We start from the raw sequence: 14,490 nt of genomic DNA on the forward strand, positions 1-14,490 counted from the left end.
TCATATATTCTTCCAATTAAAACCAGAGCTTCCATTAATCAGAAACCGAGAATTTTGCTTTTTATCTTTTTCTTGTTCATGAGTTGCTGCTTTCCTAGCATTCATCACTCTCTCTACCATGCTACTCCCAAAAACTTGCGTCCCATTTCCTGTTTGAATTCTTCCTTTTTGAGTATTCACATTGCCTTGAAAATTCTGCTGCATGGCTTCTATTTTCCGACCCCTAGAGACGCTTGGTGAGCATGATTGCCTCCTTAGCTTTGGGGGTGCAGGTAATTCAGCTGCTTTCCGGTGATCAGTTGCAGGTGCGGGTTTGCTGGGTCGGCCGGGCCGGTAAGCAGAAGTCGAGCGTTGATCTGTTCTCAGATTAGGCGGTTTCTCATTAGAAACGCCTGGAATTAATTGCGACGGAATTAATGTTGATCTCACAAGAGGTGAGGCACCTCTACTTGTTGCAGGTTTTGACGTACTTTTTGAATCCATTATAATTCCCATGCTTTTAAATTGGGAAGTAAGGAAATTGGTATGGCTTTCTTTTTGGTCGATGGATTTTGCTGTATGAGTATGATTGACCACATTATTTGCTCTTTCTTTAGTGATCAGGTCAGCGGCTGATTTGGTTGCTTTCTGCTGGTTCAGAATTGCAGGTGGTGATCTTGCTTTGGTGTTTTTTGTTTGGTTTGATACTATGCTTCGTCCACTAATTTGACTCTGGGTGACAGACCTCAGGGGAAGTTTTGGTTTCGGGTTCGGAGAGTTTAGCCTCCCATTGCTTGCCTCAAGTACTGCCTCTGACTTGCAATTGGCAGCTGCAAACTGGTTTGACGTTCCTTTTACGTTTCATTAGTTAATACAAATGAAGAATATCCAATCGGATTTAATTTGTAGAGCGCATATATATATGTTGGATAAAGTAATAACTATAGTCTATAAAAGTTCATACCCATCAATAAAATATAACAAATAATTTTTTTTTTTAATTAGAGGTAATCACCATGTATGTAATATGCCTTAGTTATAGAAGATTTTTTTCGATAATAGCTGGAGAAGATATATATATATATATATATATATCAATAAAACCTTTATTGAGGGGCCTTTATTGATATATATATATATATATATCAATATCACTGAAAAGGTATTTCATTTTTCTTTTTTAGGTTTTATTTTTTAATTTTTAGTGTCTAATGTATAAATGCCATATAAAATAATATGAAATTGTTGTATAAAAATGTGGTAAGTGTAGCATTACTGTTTTTAAATTTATATTAAAAGATTATCCTTGTAAAAAAGTAGACAAATTGAAAACTATTAAGATATTTAATTTTAATCAAATAAGTAGACTAATAAAATATTATCGATAAACACTTGAAATGGTGACCATTTAATCAATGGTCAAATGGTTTCCGATTAATTAAAATTTTTTGCAAGGATGATATTTGAATATAGACTTAAAAAATAAACGGTTCGGATCTTTGAAATACTATATGGAGAGGGCCCCATGAGGGATCCCTTAAATAAAATTATTTGAGTGATCCCTCAATGGAAGAGACCTATATATATATATACAGGTAGCTTCCAATAATGGATTCTTCATTTAGTGTTAAATGAGGGATCCCCATGTGGGGCTCACACGAGTTCTTTTTGTCGATCCGAACCATTCATTTTTTACATCTCTATTGATAGATCATCTTTTTGATAGATCATCCTTGCAAAAATCACTCAAATTAGAAACCATTTACTCGTTGGATTAAACGGTCAAAGTTTAGGTGTTTATAGGCGAACTTGTAGTTCGTCTATTTGTTTGATCTAAATTGGATATCTTAACGGTTTCTGATTTAGTTGATTTTTTGCAAGAATGATCTATCAATGGAGATGTAAAAAATGAACAGTTCGGATCGACACAAAAGAACTCGTGTGGGCCCCACAGGGAGATCGCTTATTTAACACTAAATGAGGGATCCCTTATTGAAAGCTACCTATATATATATGTTAGCTACCTTCCTATTTTTACCACTTTCTTCTACTATTTCTTATAATTCCTATTATGCCATGTAATTTAATGAACGTAACCGTTCACTTTATGGATCACTCTTTAATTATAATTTCTACAAAAAATTAACCAAATCATTGGTCATGTAATTGTTATCAAATAATTAGACAGTTTTGATAACAGTTAAATATTCATTTACCGTTTATTTGATAAGAGTTACATGAATAAACAATTTTTTATTTGGTTGATTTTTTGCAAACTATGATGATCTTTAAAGAGTGATTTAGAAAATGAACTGTTCGAATTATAAGACTACACTGCAAAATAAGAATTATAAAAATAAAAAATAAAAAAGAATGTAGTAAGAAAAATGTAGCTAGCATTTCCCATATATTTATATATATAACTTCTTCTGGCTATTAGATTTCTTAATTAGGGCGTACTTCAAATTAAAGTAATTAATAATTTAAAAAATTTGATTGAAAATCAGAGACTAGCATTCAAAACAAAACTTGTGCTAAAAAAAAAACTTGTGTAGTAATTTAAATGTGCAAAATACCAACTAAAATTGATCGATCATTCTAATACATATTGCATATATACATACCCGTGAAAGAGGTTGGAGGATTGGTAATTCCCTTTGAATGACGAGTTCAGGGCCATTTGTTTCCATTTCTAGAGATGGAAAAAGAGGAGTTGCAGGCGGTGTTTTTAACCTTGATGTATATAAAAACAAATAATTAATCAGCTTCTATTACGTACATAGTCAGTTCTATATATATATATATATATATATATAGGCATATGATCCTAGTAATTAAGGAGAAATAAAAGGGTAGCTAGCTAGCGGGAAGCCAGTTACCAACTTACCAATCATAATCGTTCTTGTCGTTTTCAGCAAGAAATTCAAGTCCAGATCCTTTCTTGGCAGATGCAATTCTGTAGAGTTGATAGTTTCCTGTATGTACGTACGTAGTTATTATTGATTATATGGAACAACAGCTATAGCTAGTAAATATTTTTTTGTTTTGTTTTTGCTATAGCTAGTAATTAAATAAATTAATCATGTTAAAAATGAATAATTAAGAAGATCGATAATTCGATACTTAGGCGCTAGCTTTCTAGCCAGCTTTTTTGTTTGGTACGCGCGTACACTGGGGCCGGGCCGAAGCACAAATTAACATTAAAAGACAGCTTTCTTGCCAGCTTCAATACATATTTAGAAAATTAAGGTCAATTAAGCTAATGAGCAAGCATATATATACATATGATAAAACACAGAGATATTTCTATATATAAATTAATATGAAAGTTGAAACCATATATACCATTTGGCTCAAACTCATCAGAAACAGGCTGGAGGAGGCTGGCGATATTATTGCGTTCTTTTTCGCGCTTTTGCAACTCCTGGAATAGAATAAGATCTTGATCATGATCTCTGTGGTCCTTCCGCCCATTCATCAATATTGGCATCCCGGGGACTCTCCTACTACAACCCCCGTCAGTATTAGTCATTTTAGGTACGTACCTAGACTAAGACTAACTTAATTAGGGTGCCCGTATTTTTAGCTGCTTCTTTGATTCGCCGGCCCGCAGCTGCAAAATATATGCTTTCAAGGACAGCGATGAGAGGAGGAGAAAGAGGAGAAACATGGAGTCAACTCTTATATGCTACACCTTGCATATAGGAACAACAAGAGACTGCCACGTGGAAACTAAGCCGGCAGTTTCAAAGTCCAAGACAACTCAAAGCGACCAAATTTGCTTGAGTAACTTGCCTATTTCCGGGACGGGGATGTGACATCGCACCGAGAAAAAAACAGAAAGAGAAAGAGAAAGAGGAAAGTTTTTCTCGCATTTTCTTTTGGTGTGATGCTACATCCCTGTTTTGGGATAGGCAAGTTTTATATTATGTCTATTTTAATAATTATACGCATACACAATATTTTTATATTAACATTTATCAAATATTTTGATATTGTTTTTGTAGTCACAACTATTTTGAAAACAAAGTTTTTTAAACACTTAATTGTTTTACTTTACAACTAATTTTACTTCATATCTGTTTTATTTCACAGTTATTTTTCCTTACAATAATACAAAACTGACTCTTAGTACGGAACATAAGCGATCAATTTTTTTTTATTGAAACTAGGCGATCAATATTTATATTTGGGTTCATTTCACTTCGGTACTCTAAAGTTTCTTTCAAATTTTAACTTAATATCATATGTATAGAATTTTGAATGTTATATTCAAAAGTTTTTCATTTTGTTGTAATATCATACTTTCATTTTCATAGTCTTACTGTTAAATAATATGTTAAAAATTGACGTGAATGTCAGTAGTCTAACACGTAGCTTGACACATAGTGCCATATGGTAATAAAATAATAGAGAAAAATCACCAAAGAATTTTTAAATATTATAAACTAAAATAACTAAAAAACAAACAAACCCCACACTACAGATCCCCCAATGCAATCCCACCCTTTTTTTTTTCTCATTTCTTCTTCCAAATTACACCATTATCAACAGTTCAACACCCATCCATAGCCACAATAATAATAACAAAAAAAAAAAAAAAACTTGGGTGTTATGTGGCCCAATAACATTAAAACATGTATTGCTTTTAAAATTACCAAAACTTGTAACCAAACACTCCATATATTACTTTTTAACCCTAGTCCATAACACTAATTCGTAATCCTAATCCGTATCCCTCATATGTAACATAATTTGTCGCATTAATTGGTAACTCTAATTGTTAATCCTAATATGTAACAAAAAACCTTAAATCCTAAACTTAATACAAATAATGATTCTAAAATTCATTTTGGATTCTTAATGATAACTAAACTCACTTAAAAGATTATAATAATAAATAGGTCTACTTTGTACAAATAAAGGTCACATTATATTTTCTTTCGTGTTTTTGATACCAATCAGCCTCTACTTGACTTTTTTTTTTTCATCTGGATAAATTGCCACAGTCGCATAGTGGCAATTAGTAATAGTATAACACGAGTGTTTTATGCAACTCAAATAGTTATTGTCGCACAATGACAATTGTCAAGAACTTGGTCAATAGTACTTAGTGCTCGGTGAAAGTACTGAGCGCTAGACTCGTTAAAGTATACTAACAAGGCACTGTGTTTTTGTAGGTGGACCAGCCGATCATGGACTTTTTCATTTTAGACTTAAAAAAAAAAACCCAACTTAATATTGTAAAAAGACATAAAACACAATGACAAAATTGACAAAGTTTAAACTATGAGGAACCTTTGTGATTTCAGATCAAAACAGCTAGATGGGTTAAAAATATTTAAAAAAATAGTGTACTATATAAGGATTTAAATTTCGAATTTTGAGAATTAAAATATATGAAAATTTCAAAAAAAAATTTGATTTCGTTGAAATTTAAAATAAAACAATTGAAACTTTTAACAAAATTATAACAATTTTGATTCGGTAATATTTTGAAATCTCAAAAAAATAAAATTTTTGAGGAAATTTTCGAAATTTAATTCCATGTACCATTAAAGAGAAAAAAAAAATAATAACTTAAATAAAAAGGAATAGAATTTGACCAAAAAAAAAAAAAAAAGGAAAAGAAAAAGGAAACTCTTTCTCGCGGAGACTCTTGTTAGTTGAAGACTTGAACTAGTTATTTGGCGTAGACATAGATATTCGCAGAGCTCCAATCTCGGTGGTTGGCTCTGCTTCAGCGACCAACAGTGAACAGTCCAACATTCTGATTCTGCTTCCTCAACTGATCAACAGATGGACGGAAACGACGACGTCCTATCGTCTATGAGCCTCGGTGACTCACCCCTTAGATCAAACCAAAGCCACCCTGACCTCCGCAAATTCAGCCTCGACGAGATTCACGGTGACACTCTCACTCCCACCGCTCCAAAACTCTTCCTGGACTCCTCATCTTCCTCATCGGAAGGTGAAAACGACGCTGTCTCGCTCCACTCGACCTCCAAACGCATCGACTATATGCTCCAATTCCTTGACCGCAAGCTCTCCGTTACCAACGACGAGCACAACAACAAGAATAAGAATAATAAAAGCAACGCTTCCGAGGAGCACCACTCTTCGCTCCCGGAGTTCGTTGCCAAGGGTGGAGGGACCGGAATTTTCAAAGTCCCAGTTCGGGCGGCGGTCCACCCGAACCGGCCGCCAAGGCTGGAAGTGAGGCCCCACCCGCTGAGGGAGACTCAAAAAGGGTGCTTCTTACGGACGCTGGTTAGCACCGAGTCCCAATTGTGGGCGGGGACGGAGTGCGCCGTTAGGGTTTGGAATTTCAAGGATCTGTACTCGGCGGCAGGCGAAGGCAATTCAGGGGATGAGGAAACGGTGCCGTTTAGGGAGTCGGTGTGCACATCGGCGGTGATATGCTTGGTTGGGGATGAGGGGAATAGGGCGTTGTGGAGTGGGCATAGAGATGGTAGGATTAGATGTTGGAAGATGGATTCTGCTCCTTCGTCTTCTACCAATCCTTATAAGGAGTGCCTGTCTTGGCAGGCTCATAGAGGCCCCGTTCTTTCACTTGTCATCTCTTGTTATGGTAAATCTACCACTACCTATCAATTACTATTGAATCTTGGTTCATTCGTTTATTCATTCTTTCTTCTTCAATGTTTATACGTTTATCAATCACATTGTTTTTCTTTGATACAGGGGATCTGTGGTCCGGTTCAGAGGGTGGTGTCATCAAGATATGGCCGTGGGAAGCCATTGAAAAAGCTCTATCTCTAACCACCGAAGAAAGGCACATGTCTGTGGTGGAGAGGTCTTACATTGACCCTTGGACCCAAGTTGCCGTTAATGGTTTTACTAACATATTAACTTCAGATGTTAGGTACTTATTGTCCGATAAATCTAGAGCAAAAGTGTGGACTGCTGGTTCTCTCTCATTCGCATTGTGGTACGTCTGCTCTCTCAATATTCTAATTTCTGACTTTAATACTTACCTTTGCCCATTGCTGCAGCTGCTGATTTGTTTTATTTTTTGGATTAAACTTCACTTTTTGCCTGATAAAACTAATCAATTTGAATTCAACTATTTATATTTGGATTATTCTCATGTCAACTCATCATTTTTTGTAAAATTTCATGGAATTTTATATTAGCATATGATTTTAACTTTTCGAATTACCTCTGCTGTGACTCCAGACATATTGATGATTGCCTGTTAGGATGAATTGAGCATTTTTCCTTGTTTGTTTTTAATTGACTAATATTTTGTCTGAAGAAACTAATTTTTGAGACACTGTGTGTCACTAATACATTGAATATTTAGCTTAAAGTTTGAATGTGGGTCCCCCCTATGCCAGCGTGGTCTGTACTTCATGTCTTGCCATGCGTGAATAAGTAGCTAAAAGAGGGTGTCTTGATGGTGCCTGTAGTTTTTGTTTACTATGCGCTTTATACCTTTCTCATTAGATCAATGAATATATTCACATTTTCATAGAGTGAGGTGTAGGTTTGTACATTTGTAAGTGAAGGCAGACTGAAGTCATGAATTTTAGTTATGCTAGTAGTTTTCATATTACAGGGATGCTCGTACAAGGGAGTTACTGAAAGTCTTTAATACAGATGGTCAGATTGAGAATCGAGTGGACATTTCATCAGCACAGGACTTATCAGTGGAATTTGTTTCTGGATCAAAAAAAGACAAAACACAAAGTTCTTTTGGTTTCTTTCAGCGATCACGTAATGCAATAATGGGAGCAGCTGATGCTGTTCGTCGAGTTGCAGTGAAGGGTGCCTTGGGAGATGATAACCGAAGAACTGAGGCATTGGTAATAGCAGTAGATGGAATGATTTGGACAGGGTGTACAAATGGCCTACTAGTGCAGTGGGATAGAAATGGCAGTCGTATACAAGATTTCCATTACCATTATTCTGCTGTCCAATGTTTTTGTACGTTTGGGCTACGTATATGGGTGGGTTATGCGAGTGGCACTGTCCAGGTATTGGACCTTGAGGGTAATCTGCTTGGAGGATGGGTAGCTCATAGCAGTCCTGTTATAAAAATGGCTGCAGGAGCTGGTTATATATTTACCTTGGCTAATCATGGTGGTATATGTGGTTGGAATATTTCATCCCCAGGACCTCTTGACAACATATTGCGTTCAGAATTGGCCTGCAAAGAATTTCTATATACCAGGATAGAAAACTTTAAAATATTGACTGGTACATGGAATGTTGGACATGGAAGAGCATCTCATGACTCACTTATATCCTGGCTAGGCTCTGTAGCTTCTGATGTTGGCATTGTGGTTGTTGGGTTGCAAGAAGTTGAAATGGGCGCTGGTTTTCTTGCTATGTCTGCAGCCAAAGAAACTGTGAGCTTTTTCTTCTTTTCTTTTTGAATAATTTTGTTTTATGAAACGTACACTTGTAAGTTGATATTATTGCTGCCTGATGACTTAAGGATAAAAGTCAAGGCAAGAAAATTTTGAGCTACATAGAATGCCTCCTTGTGTCAATTTGATCCAGGTATTGAAGTTATCTTTGAAATGCCTGTCAAAATACCTTCCATCACAGACATTACTGATGCATGTTATTGTGTGTGAGCAATGTTCATTTGATTCAAGAAGCCTAGGTCAATAACTATTTTATTATAAAAATGATGGTATGCAAGTTGCAGTTATCTTTGAGATGCTTGTCAAGATGCCTTGCATCAAGGACATCATTGATGCATGTTATTGTGTGTGAGCATTGGTCATTTGATTGCCAATAACCTAAGAGCATGGACACACTTATTTTGAAACTTCAGAGCTTTTTGTTTAGGAGGTTATGAAACTTGATGCATAAGTCCTTAACTTATGGCTTCCAAAATGGATATTTCTTTTCCCAACCAACCAACTGCTATTCAATCAACCAAATCTCATGCTTTGTTTAGAGGCATGGGCCAGTGTTAAGTGGAACTGTGGGACATCAGTCTGTATCTTCTAAGAGAAAACACAATACAACTTCTAAGGTTTTGATTTTTAATTAGGTGTGTGGAGTCTACCTTGCCTAAATAAGATACCTTTACTAACCACAATCTTCTTTTGAATGAAAGCAATGGAATGGTTGCTCATATGCCAATCCTTCATATGTAGAGTTGACTGAATCACCTCTCATCATATCTCTTTTTAGGTAGGTCTTGAGGGAAGCTCTGTTGGGCAGTGGTGGCTGGATATGATTGGCAAAACGCTGGATGAAGGGTCAACGTTTGAACGTGTTGGTTCCAGGCAGTTGGCAGGATTGCTCATTGCTACGTGGTGAGAATCTTTAATGGGAACATCCCCAGTTTATTGGTTGCTTTTTCTTTATTAATACAGTTTCTGTATCTTATCTTTTTTTAAAAAAAATTTATGGCTTTTTTCCTTTCTGAGCCTCTCATTATGGCAGTTCAATTTTTGTCTTTCAGGGTGAGAAATGATCTTAGGACTCATGTTGGGGATGTTGATGCTGCAGCAGTTCCATGTGGTTTTGGGCGTGCCATTGGTAACAAGGTGAGGTTGCCTCTGTTATGCTGATTTGTACTGTATGATAGAAATTGATTTTGTGTTGAGATCAATCATAGAAAAGGCTTTCTAAGAAAACAAAGCGACAAAAAAGAAAGAAAGATGAAAGATGTTAAGATAGAGATTGCCTTTAGTGTTTTGTATGTGGGATGAATTGTAATAGGTTTATGCTTGGCCCGGTAGCTATTTTGAGTTCAAAGTTCAAACTACATATATCTGGTGGAAAATAAGTGTTAATAGCAGTTATACATTGCAAATGGGATTTGACATTTTAGACCAGATGCAAGGAGGTGGATTTCTTGAGGGATAAAATTCGTTGTTGGGCATCTCTGTGGGCTTTGGCTTCTTCTGAGTTTCATTAAAATGCCTTGTGGATTGGGAGGCTATAGTTACTTATGAGATTGCTTTCTTTTTAGCTGTTAAATTTATGTTGACTTGATTGGTGGACTGCTTGTTCACCTTCATTGTAATGTATTACATTTTCATGGATATATTTGCTCTGTTTTCTGTTAAAAAAAAAAAAAACATTTAGGTGGTCTCTGTCTCCCTTTTCTGTCCATTGATATGCATAAACACAGGTATACTGATACTTTGATTCACAATAGTACGATGTTTTCATATACATTTGATTATTCTTAATACTAATGTGGCTAAAGATTGTTCAAACAGGGAGCTGTTGGTTTGAGGATTAGAATGTATGATCGGATAATGTGCTTTGTTAATTGCCACTTTGCTGCACATTTGGAAGCTGTTAATCGTCGCAATGCAGACTTCGATCATGTATATCGAACAATGACCTTCAGCCGACCTACTAACCTTCTCAATTGTGCAGCTGGTACAGGACCGTACATTTCTTCTACTGTTCCCTTGCCTTCTCAATGTATTTATTTGGTTTGTTTATAGATCTGGCTTGCCATTGGTCCTTTCTATTGCAGCTAATGCTTCATCTGCAGTTCAAATGCTTCGCGGTACAAATGTATGTATATACCATGATTGGTATAGCACCTTTTTGGTTTCTGAACTACTTGTTATATAATCAGTTTTGTTCCAGCCATTTTGATAAGCATTGATGACTTTTCAGGCTATTGGTAATAATTCTGTAGAAGGGATGCCTGAGTTATCTGAGGCAGACATGGTCATATTTCTTGGTGATTTTAACTATCGGCTTGACGGCATATCTTATGATGAGGCTAGAGATTTTGTTTCTCAAAGATGCTTTGATTGGCTTAGAGAAAGGGATCAACTCCGAGTGGAAATGGAAGCTGGAAATGTCTTCCAAGGAATGCGTGAGGCAGATATTACATTTCCTCCTACATACAAGTTTGAAAGGCATCAAGCTGGTTTAGCAGGTACATTTTACTGTACTTGCATGAGTTTCTAAATTCATTGCTTTGGCCGGGCACCCAAACAGGATTGGACGAAGATTCTTAACTGAATACTGAGTAAGCTGTTTAGGGCCTTAGCAATATTTGGATATAACTTGTTGTGTGTTGGGTGATCCACGACTCAAATTGACAATGTTTTTGTGTTTATTGAATCTCTATCTCATTATTTAAATTTTTTTTTTTTGCCCTGAACCTTTTGGAAATTGCACCCAAATAGGATTGGATGAAGATTCTTAACTGAATACTGAGTAAGCTGTTTAGGGCCTTAGCAATATTTGGTTATAACTTGTTGTGTGATGGGTGATCCAAGACTCAAATTGACAATGTTTCTGTGCTTATTGAATCTCTATCTCATTATTTAATTTTTTTTTTATTGCCCTGAACCTTTTGGAAATTTATGCTTTCATAAGAAAAATATAAAGAGAAGACACCTTTTTAAAGTGGTAGGCATTGCAGTTTCTTTCTTCTGAACTCTAAACATGTGTGAATTGTCTTTTTATAGGGTATGATTCTGGTGAGAAGAAGCGCATTCCAGCCTGGTGCGATAGAATCCTGTACCGTGACAGCCGCTCAGCCTCAGTATCAGAATGCAGCTTAGAATGCCCTGTAGTGTCTTCAATATCACAGTAAGTTTTCCTATTGTAAAGTTTTTGACCATTTAAAGGGAATATGGATCAAATAATAACTATGGGAGCATTGGTATACATTTGCCTTTGTGTTTAGGGTTTAGCTGCTAAAGGCATTTCTTTCTCCCAAATAAGTTTGCTTTATGAATCAGAGTGGAATGTTTTTCTAGTCTGACACAACATGCTTCTTATGAATTATATCGGTGGGTTTTATGTTGTGATTTTGTCTTGTCGGAATTTTCAGGGAGTTTGGCCGACCGGTCGCCCAGCTCCAGAAGCTAATTGGAGTTTCGGGGCAGTTTGGCCAACCGGTCGGCCGAAGTCAGAGAGTCGAGTTTTGGGGCAGATTTTGGGTTTCCTAGAAGGGTACGGTTTTGGAAGACAAAGAGGACTTGCGCAAGACTTTCCTAATGTGGGAAGGAGTTCTAAAGGGTTTTCCTCGTGTACAAGGAAATAGAATTAGCTAATAGGTGAATTACCCAATTCTAGTAGGACTAGGAATCCATATTGTAAGTGGTGAGCCTATGCTCTATAAATAGGCTACTACAAGTCTCATAGAAGAGAGAATAGCTAGAGACTTCAAGGAAAGAAACTCAAAGGGAGACTCGGGTTAGAGACTTAAGGGTGAGTGACTTCAAGGGAGGGGGTTTTTCAAGAGGGAAAAACACAAGAGGGCTATTTGTGAAAGAGAGAAGAGAGCGGCTGTGAGTTGGGGGTAGTCTAGGGTTTCAATAAGTTCTTGTAATCTTATTCAATACATAGTGCAGTTGTTATTCTCTAAGGATCACACGGGGATGAAGGCAAAGTTCGCCGAATCTCAAGAACAAATCTTGGTGTTTTTTATTGCTTTATTGTTGCTGTTATTGTGTGTGTTTGCTAATTATCTAATCCTAGAATACATCAAAGAAAAAGGTCACGGGCAAGGGTGTTAATTCACTACATTTTATGTCTGTATTTGCTATATGCATTCAAGTATGCACATTTTAGTATTATCTTTTTTCTGTTTATTTTTATTTTTTAGTACATCACGTATCTTGTTTAATAGGTATGAAGCCTGCATGGGCGTTACAGACAGTGATCACAAGCCTGTCCGCTGCATTTTTACTGTTGATATTGCTCGAGTTGATGAATCAATAAGGAGGCAAGAGCTTGGAGAAATTCTTGAATCAAATGAGAAAATCAAATGTATGCTTGAAGAACTGTGCAAGATTCCTGAAACTATTGTCAGTACAAACAACATAATCCTTCAAAACCAGGACACATCCATTTTGCGTATTACAAATAAATGTGGAAGCAAAGATGCTTTATTTGAAATAATTTGTGAAGGGCAGTCTATCATTAAGGAAGATGGTCACATGTCAGATCATTGTCTTAGAGGTTCCTTTGGCTTTCCACGATGGCTTGAGGTACCTTCTATGCTTTGGAACAGTATATGTGCTTTCCATTACAGTAATTGAGTGTTTTGGTTGTGGAGAGTGCTAGGAAAGACAGGGGTTTTGCAGTAAAGTTGTTTGTTCACCTTTGTGAACAACAACAATAACAATTAGGACAAGAACAGGGTGCATGCATGGGAGTTTTAACAATTGGAGCAATTAGAAATGAGTTTATACGTAGACCACATAAAAAGATGAATTAGACCACATAAAAATGAGTTTTTGTCAAAGTGATCTCATTAGAAAGATGAATTAGACCACATAAAATTCTCTATGCATTTGCGATAGGGAATGTTCTATAGAGACAGAAATTTCAGACTAAGATATGGATGTGAACATCAGAGCTACACTAATGTTTGATGCTACATGAAAAATTTGTAGATTATATAACTAGTCTTATGAATTCCTTCTAGGCAAAAGCATGTTTCACTGCATTCTCAAGTTAGGAAAAACATTTACCAAAACATGCATACTCTTTTACGGTCCGTATAACGGGCAGATTGTACAGTCCGTATAATAAGCATACTCTTGTGAATATTATCTCAGAAGAAGTTCAAGTATCCTTGATCATCTCATTTTCTATTACAAAATTAAATTGCTTTTCCATTTGGATCAGGATGTAACTTGGTGTCTTGTTCAAGCATGGTTCTGCTCCTCATTTCATCAAAAATAAAATTTAATAGAAATTTGTCAACTAAAGGTTACAACTTTGGATTTTCAATCTTAAGATGAGCTGCTGGATCTACTGTTAAAATTGCTTGTTAATTACTTTTGATTTTGAAACAGGTTACTCCTGCAGCTGGCATTATCAGACCAGATCATATAGCTGAGGTCTCTGTTCATCATGAGGAACACCAAACCCTAGAAGAGTTTGTTGATGGTGTCCCACAAAATTGGTGGTGTGAAGACACCAGAGACAAGGAAGTTATATTGGTGGTTAAGGTGCATGGGAGGTACACTAATAACACAAGACATCACCGTGTCTGTGTGCGTCACTGCTGTTCAGCCAAGACAAAGCAAAGTGACCCCCCTGGGCACAGCGCCAGACAAACCCAAGGGACTGTTCTTCACCGGTCTGATTTCCAACACCTTAGCAAATCGTATGATGTGGTTGACCACCTGTGGAGTTTGCATAGTCCTTAAAGCAACACAGACCCAATAATACTGGCACTTGTTGATGGGAAGAACAAGATTTTTTTATGGCTAATCCAATTAGGTAAGAAATCGCCATGTTTGGTCATAAGCCAAATCTCCAAGGATTTTGTTGTAAATACTGAGAAACGTTGTTGCTTTTCTAATTTGATTTGTTTTCATTGAATTATGGTTCATGTGAATTGACATCAATTGTTGAGCCAAGTCTGAGTCCAATTGATAAATATCTGGGGTGATTTTAAGTTTCTAAGTGTACAGGTATGGTGAATACTGAATACAAATGTGAGTACTGGCCTTCAGTAAGAAAGTAATTCTAGTCAGTTTTTGTTTTAATTGAATGTTACTGTAGCTACTGCTGTTTGTTGTATAC

General features: G+C 36.3%; 2 protein-coding genes across 2 annotated transcripts; one reads left to right on the forward strand and one right to left on the reverse strand.

Moving 5' to 3' along the window:
- On the reverse strand, positions 1-3,511 carry LOC147280558 (uncharacterized). The gene is made up of 4 exons (XM_086246345.1): positions 3,325-3,511; positions 2,867-2,954; positions 2,604-2,712; positions 1-816 (listed from the first exon to the last, which is right to left on the reverse strand). The coding sequence occupies exons 1-4, from the start codon at positions 3,509-3,511 to the stop codon at positions 1-3; spliced, it is 1,200 nt and encodes a 399-aa protein (XP_086102471.1).
- A 2,147-nt stretch (positions 3,512-5,658) lies between these two features.
- Positions 5,659-14,453, forward strand: FRA3 (Endonuclease/exonuclease/phosphatase family protein). The gene is made up of 11 exons (XM_086248509.1): positions 5,659-6,571; positions 6,685-6,931; positions 7,562-8,354; positions 9,154-9,278; positions 9,428-9,512; positions 10,194-10,359; positions 10,460-10,500; positions 10,606-10,873; positions 11,412-11,535; positions 12,581-12,941; positions 13,755-14,453. The coding sequence occupies exons 1-11, from the start codon at positions 5,779-5,781 to the stop codon at positions 14,109-14,111; spliced, it is 3,360 nt and encodes a 1,119-aa protein (XP_086104635.1). The 5' UTR covers positions 5,659-5,778; the 3' UTR covers positions 14,112-14,453.
- The last annotated feature ends 37 nt before the right edge of the window (positions 14,454-14,490 follow it).

The sequence above is a fragment of the Dryas octopetala genome, chromosome 6 (genome assembly GCF_963921425.1).
Source record: "Dryas octopetala chromosome 6, drDryOcto1.1, whole genome shotgun sequence".
NCBI lineage: Eukaryota > Viridiplantae > Streptophyta > Magnoliopsida > Rosales > Rosaceae > Dryas > Dryas octopetala.

Coding starts and splice junctions, on each gene's coding strand:
- LOC147280558 (XM_086246345.1), bottom strand. CDS start 3,511: ATGACTAATACTGACGGGGGTTGTAGTAGGAGAGTCCCCGGGATGCCA. Junction 2,955..3,324: donor TGATGAGTTTGAGCCAAATG/GTATATATGGTT, acceptor ACGTACATACAG/GAAACTATCAACTCTACAGA. Junction 817..2,603: donor TCCTCCAACCTCTTTCACGG/GTATGTATATAT, acceptor ACGTCAAACCAG/TTTGCAGCTGCCAATTGCAA.
- FRA3 (XM_086248509.1), top strand. CDS start 5,779: ATGGACGGAAACGACGACGTCCTATCGTCTATGAGCCTCGGTGACTCA. Junction 9,279..9,427: donor GGATTGCTCATTGCTACGTG/GTGAGAATCTTT, acceptor TTTGTCTTTCAG/GGTGAGAAATGATCTTAGGA. Junction 10,501..10,605: donor AAATGCTTCGCGGTACAAAT/GTATGTATATAC, acceptor ATGACTTTTCAG/GCTATTGGTAATAATTCTGT.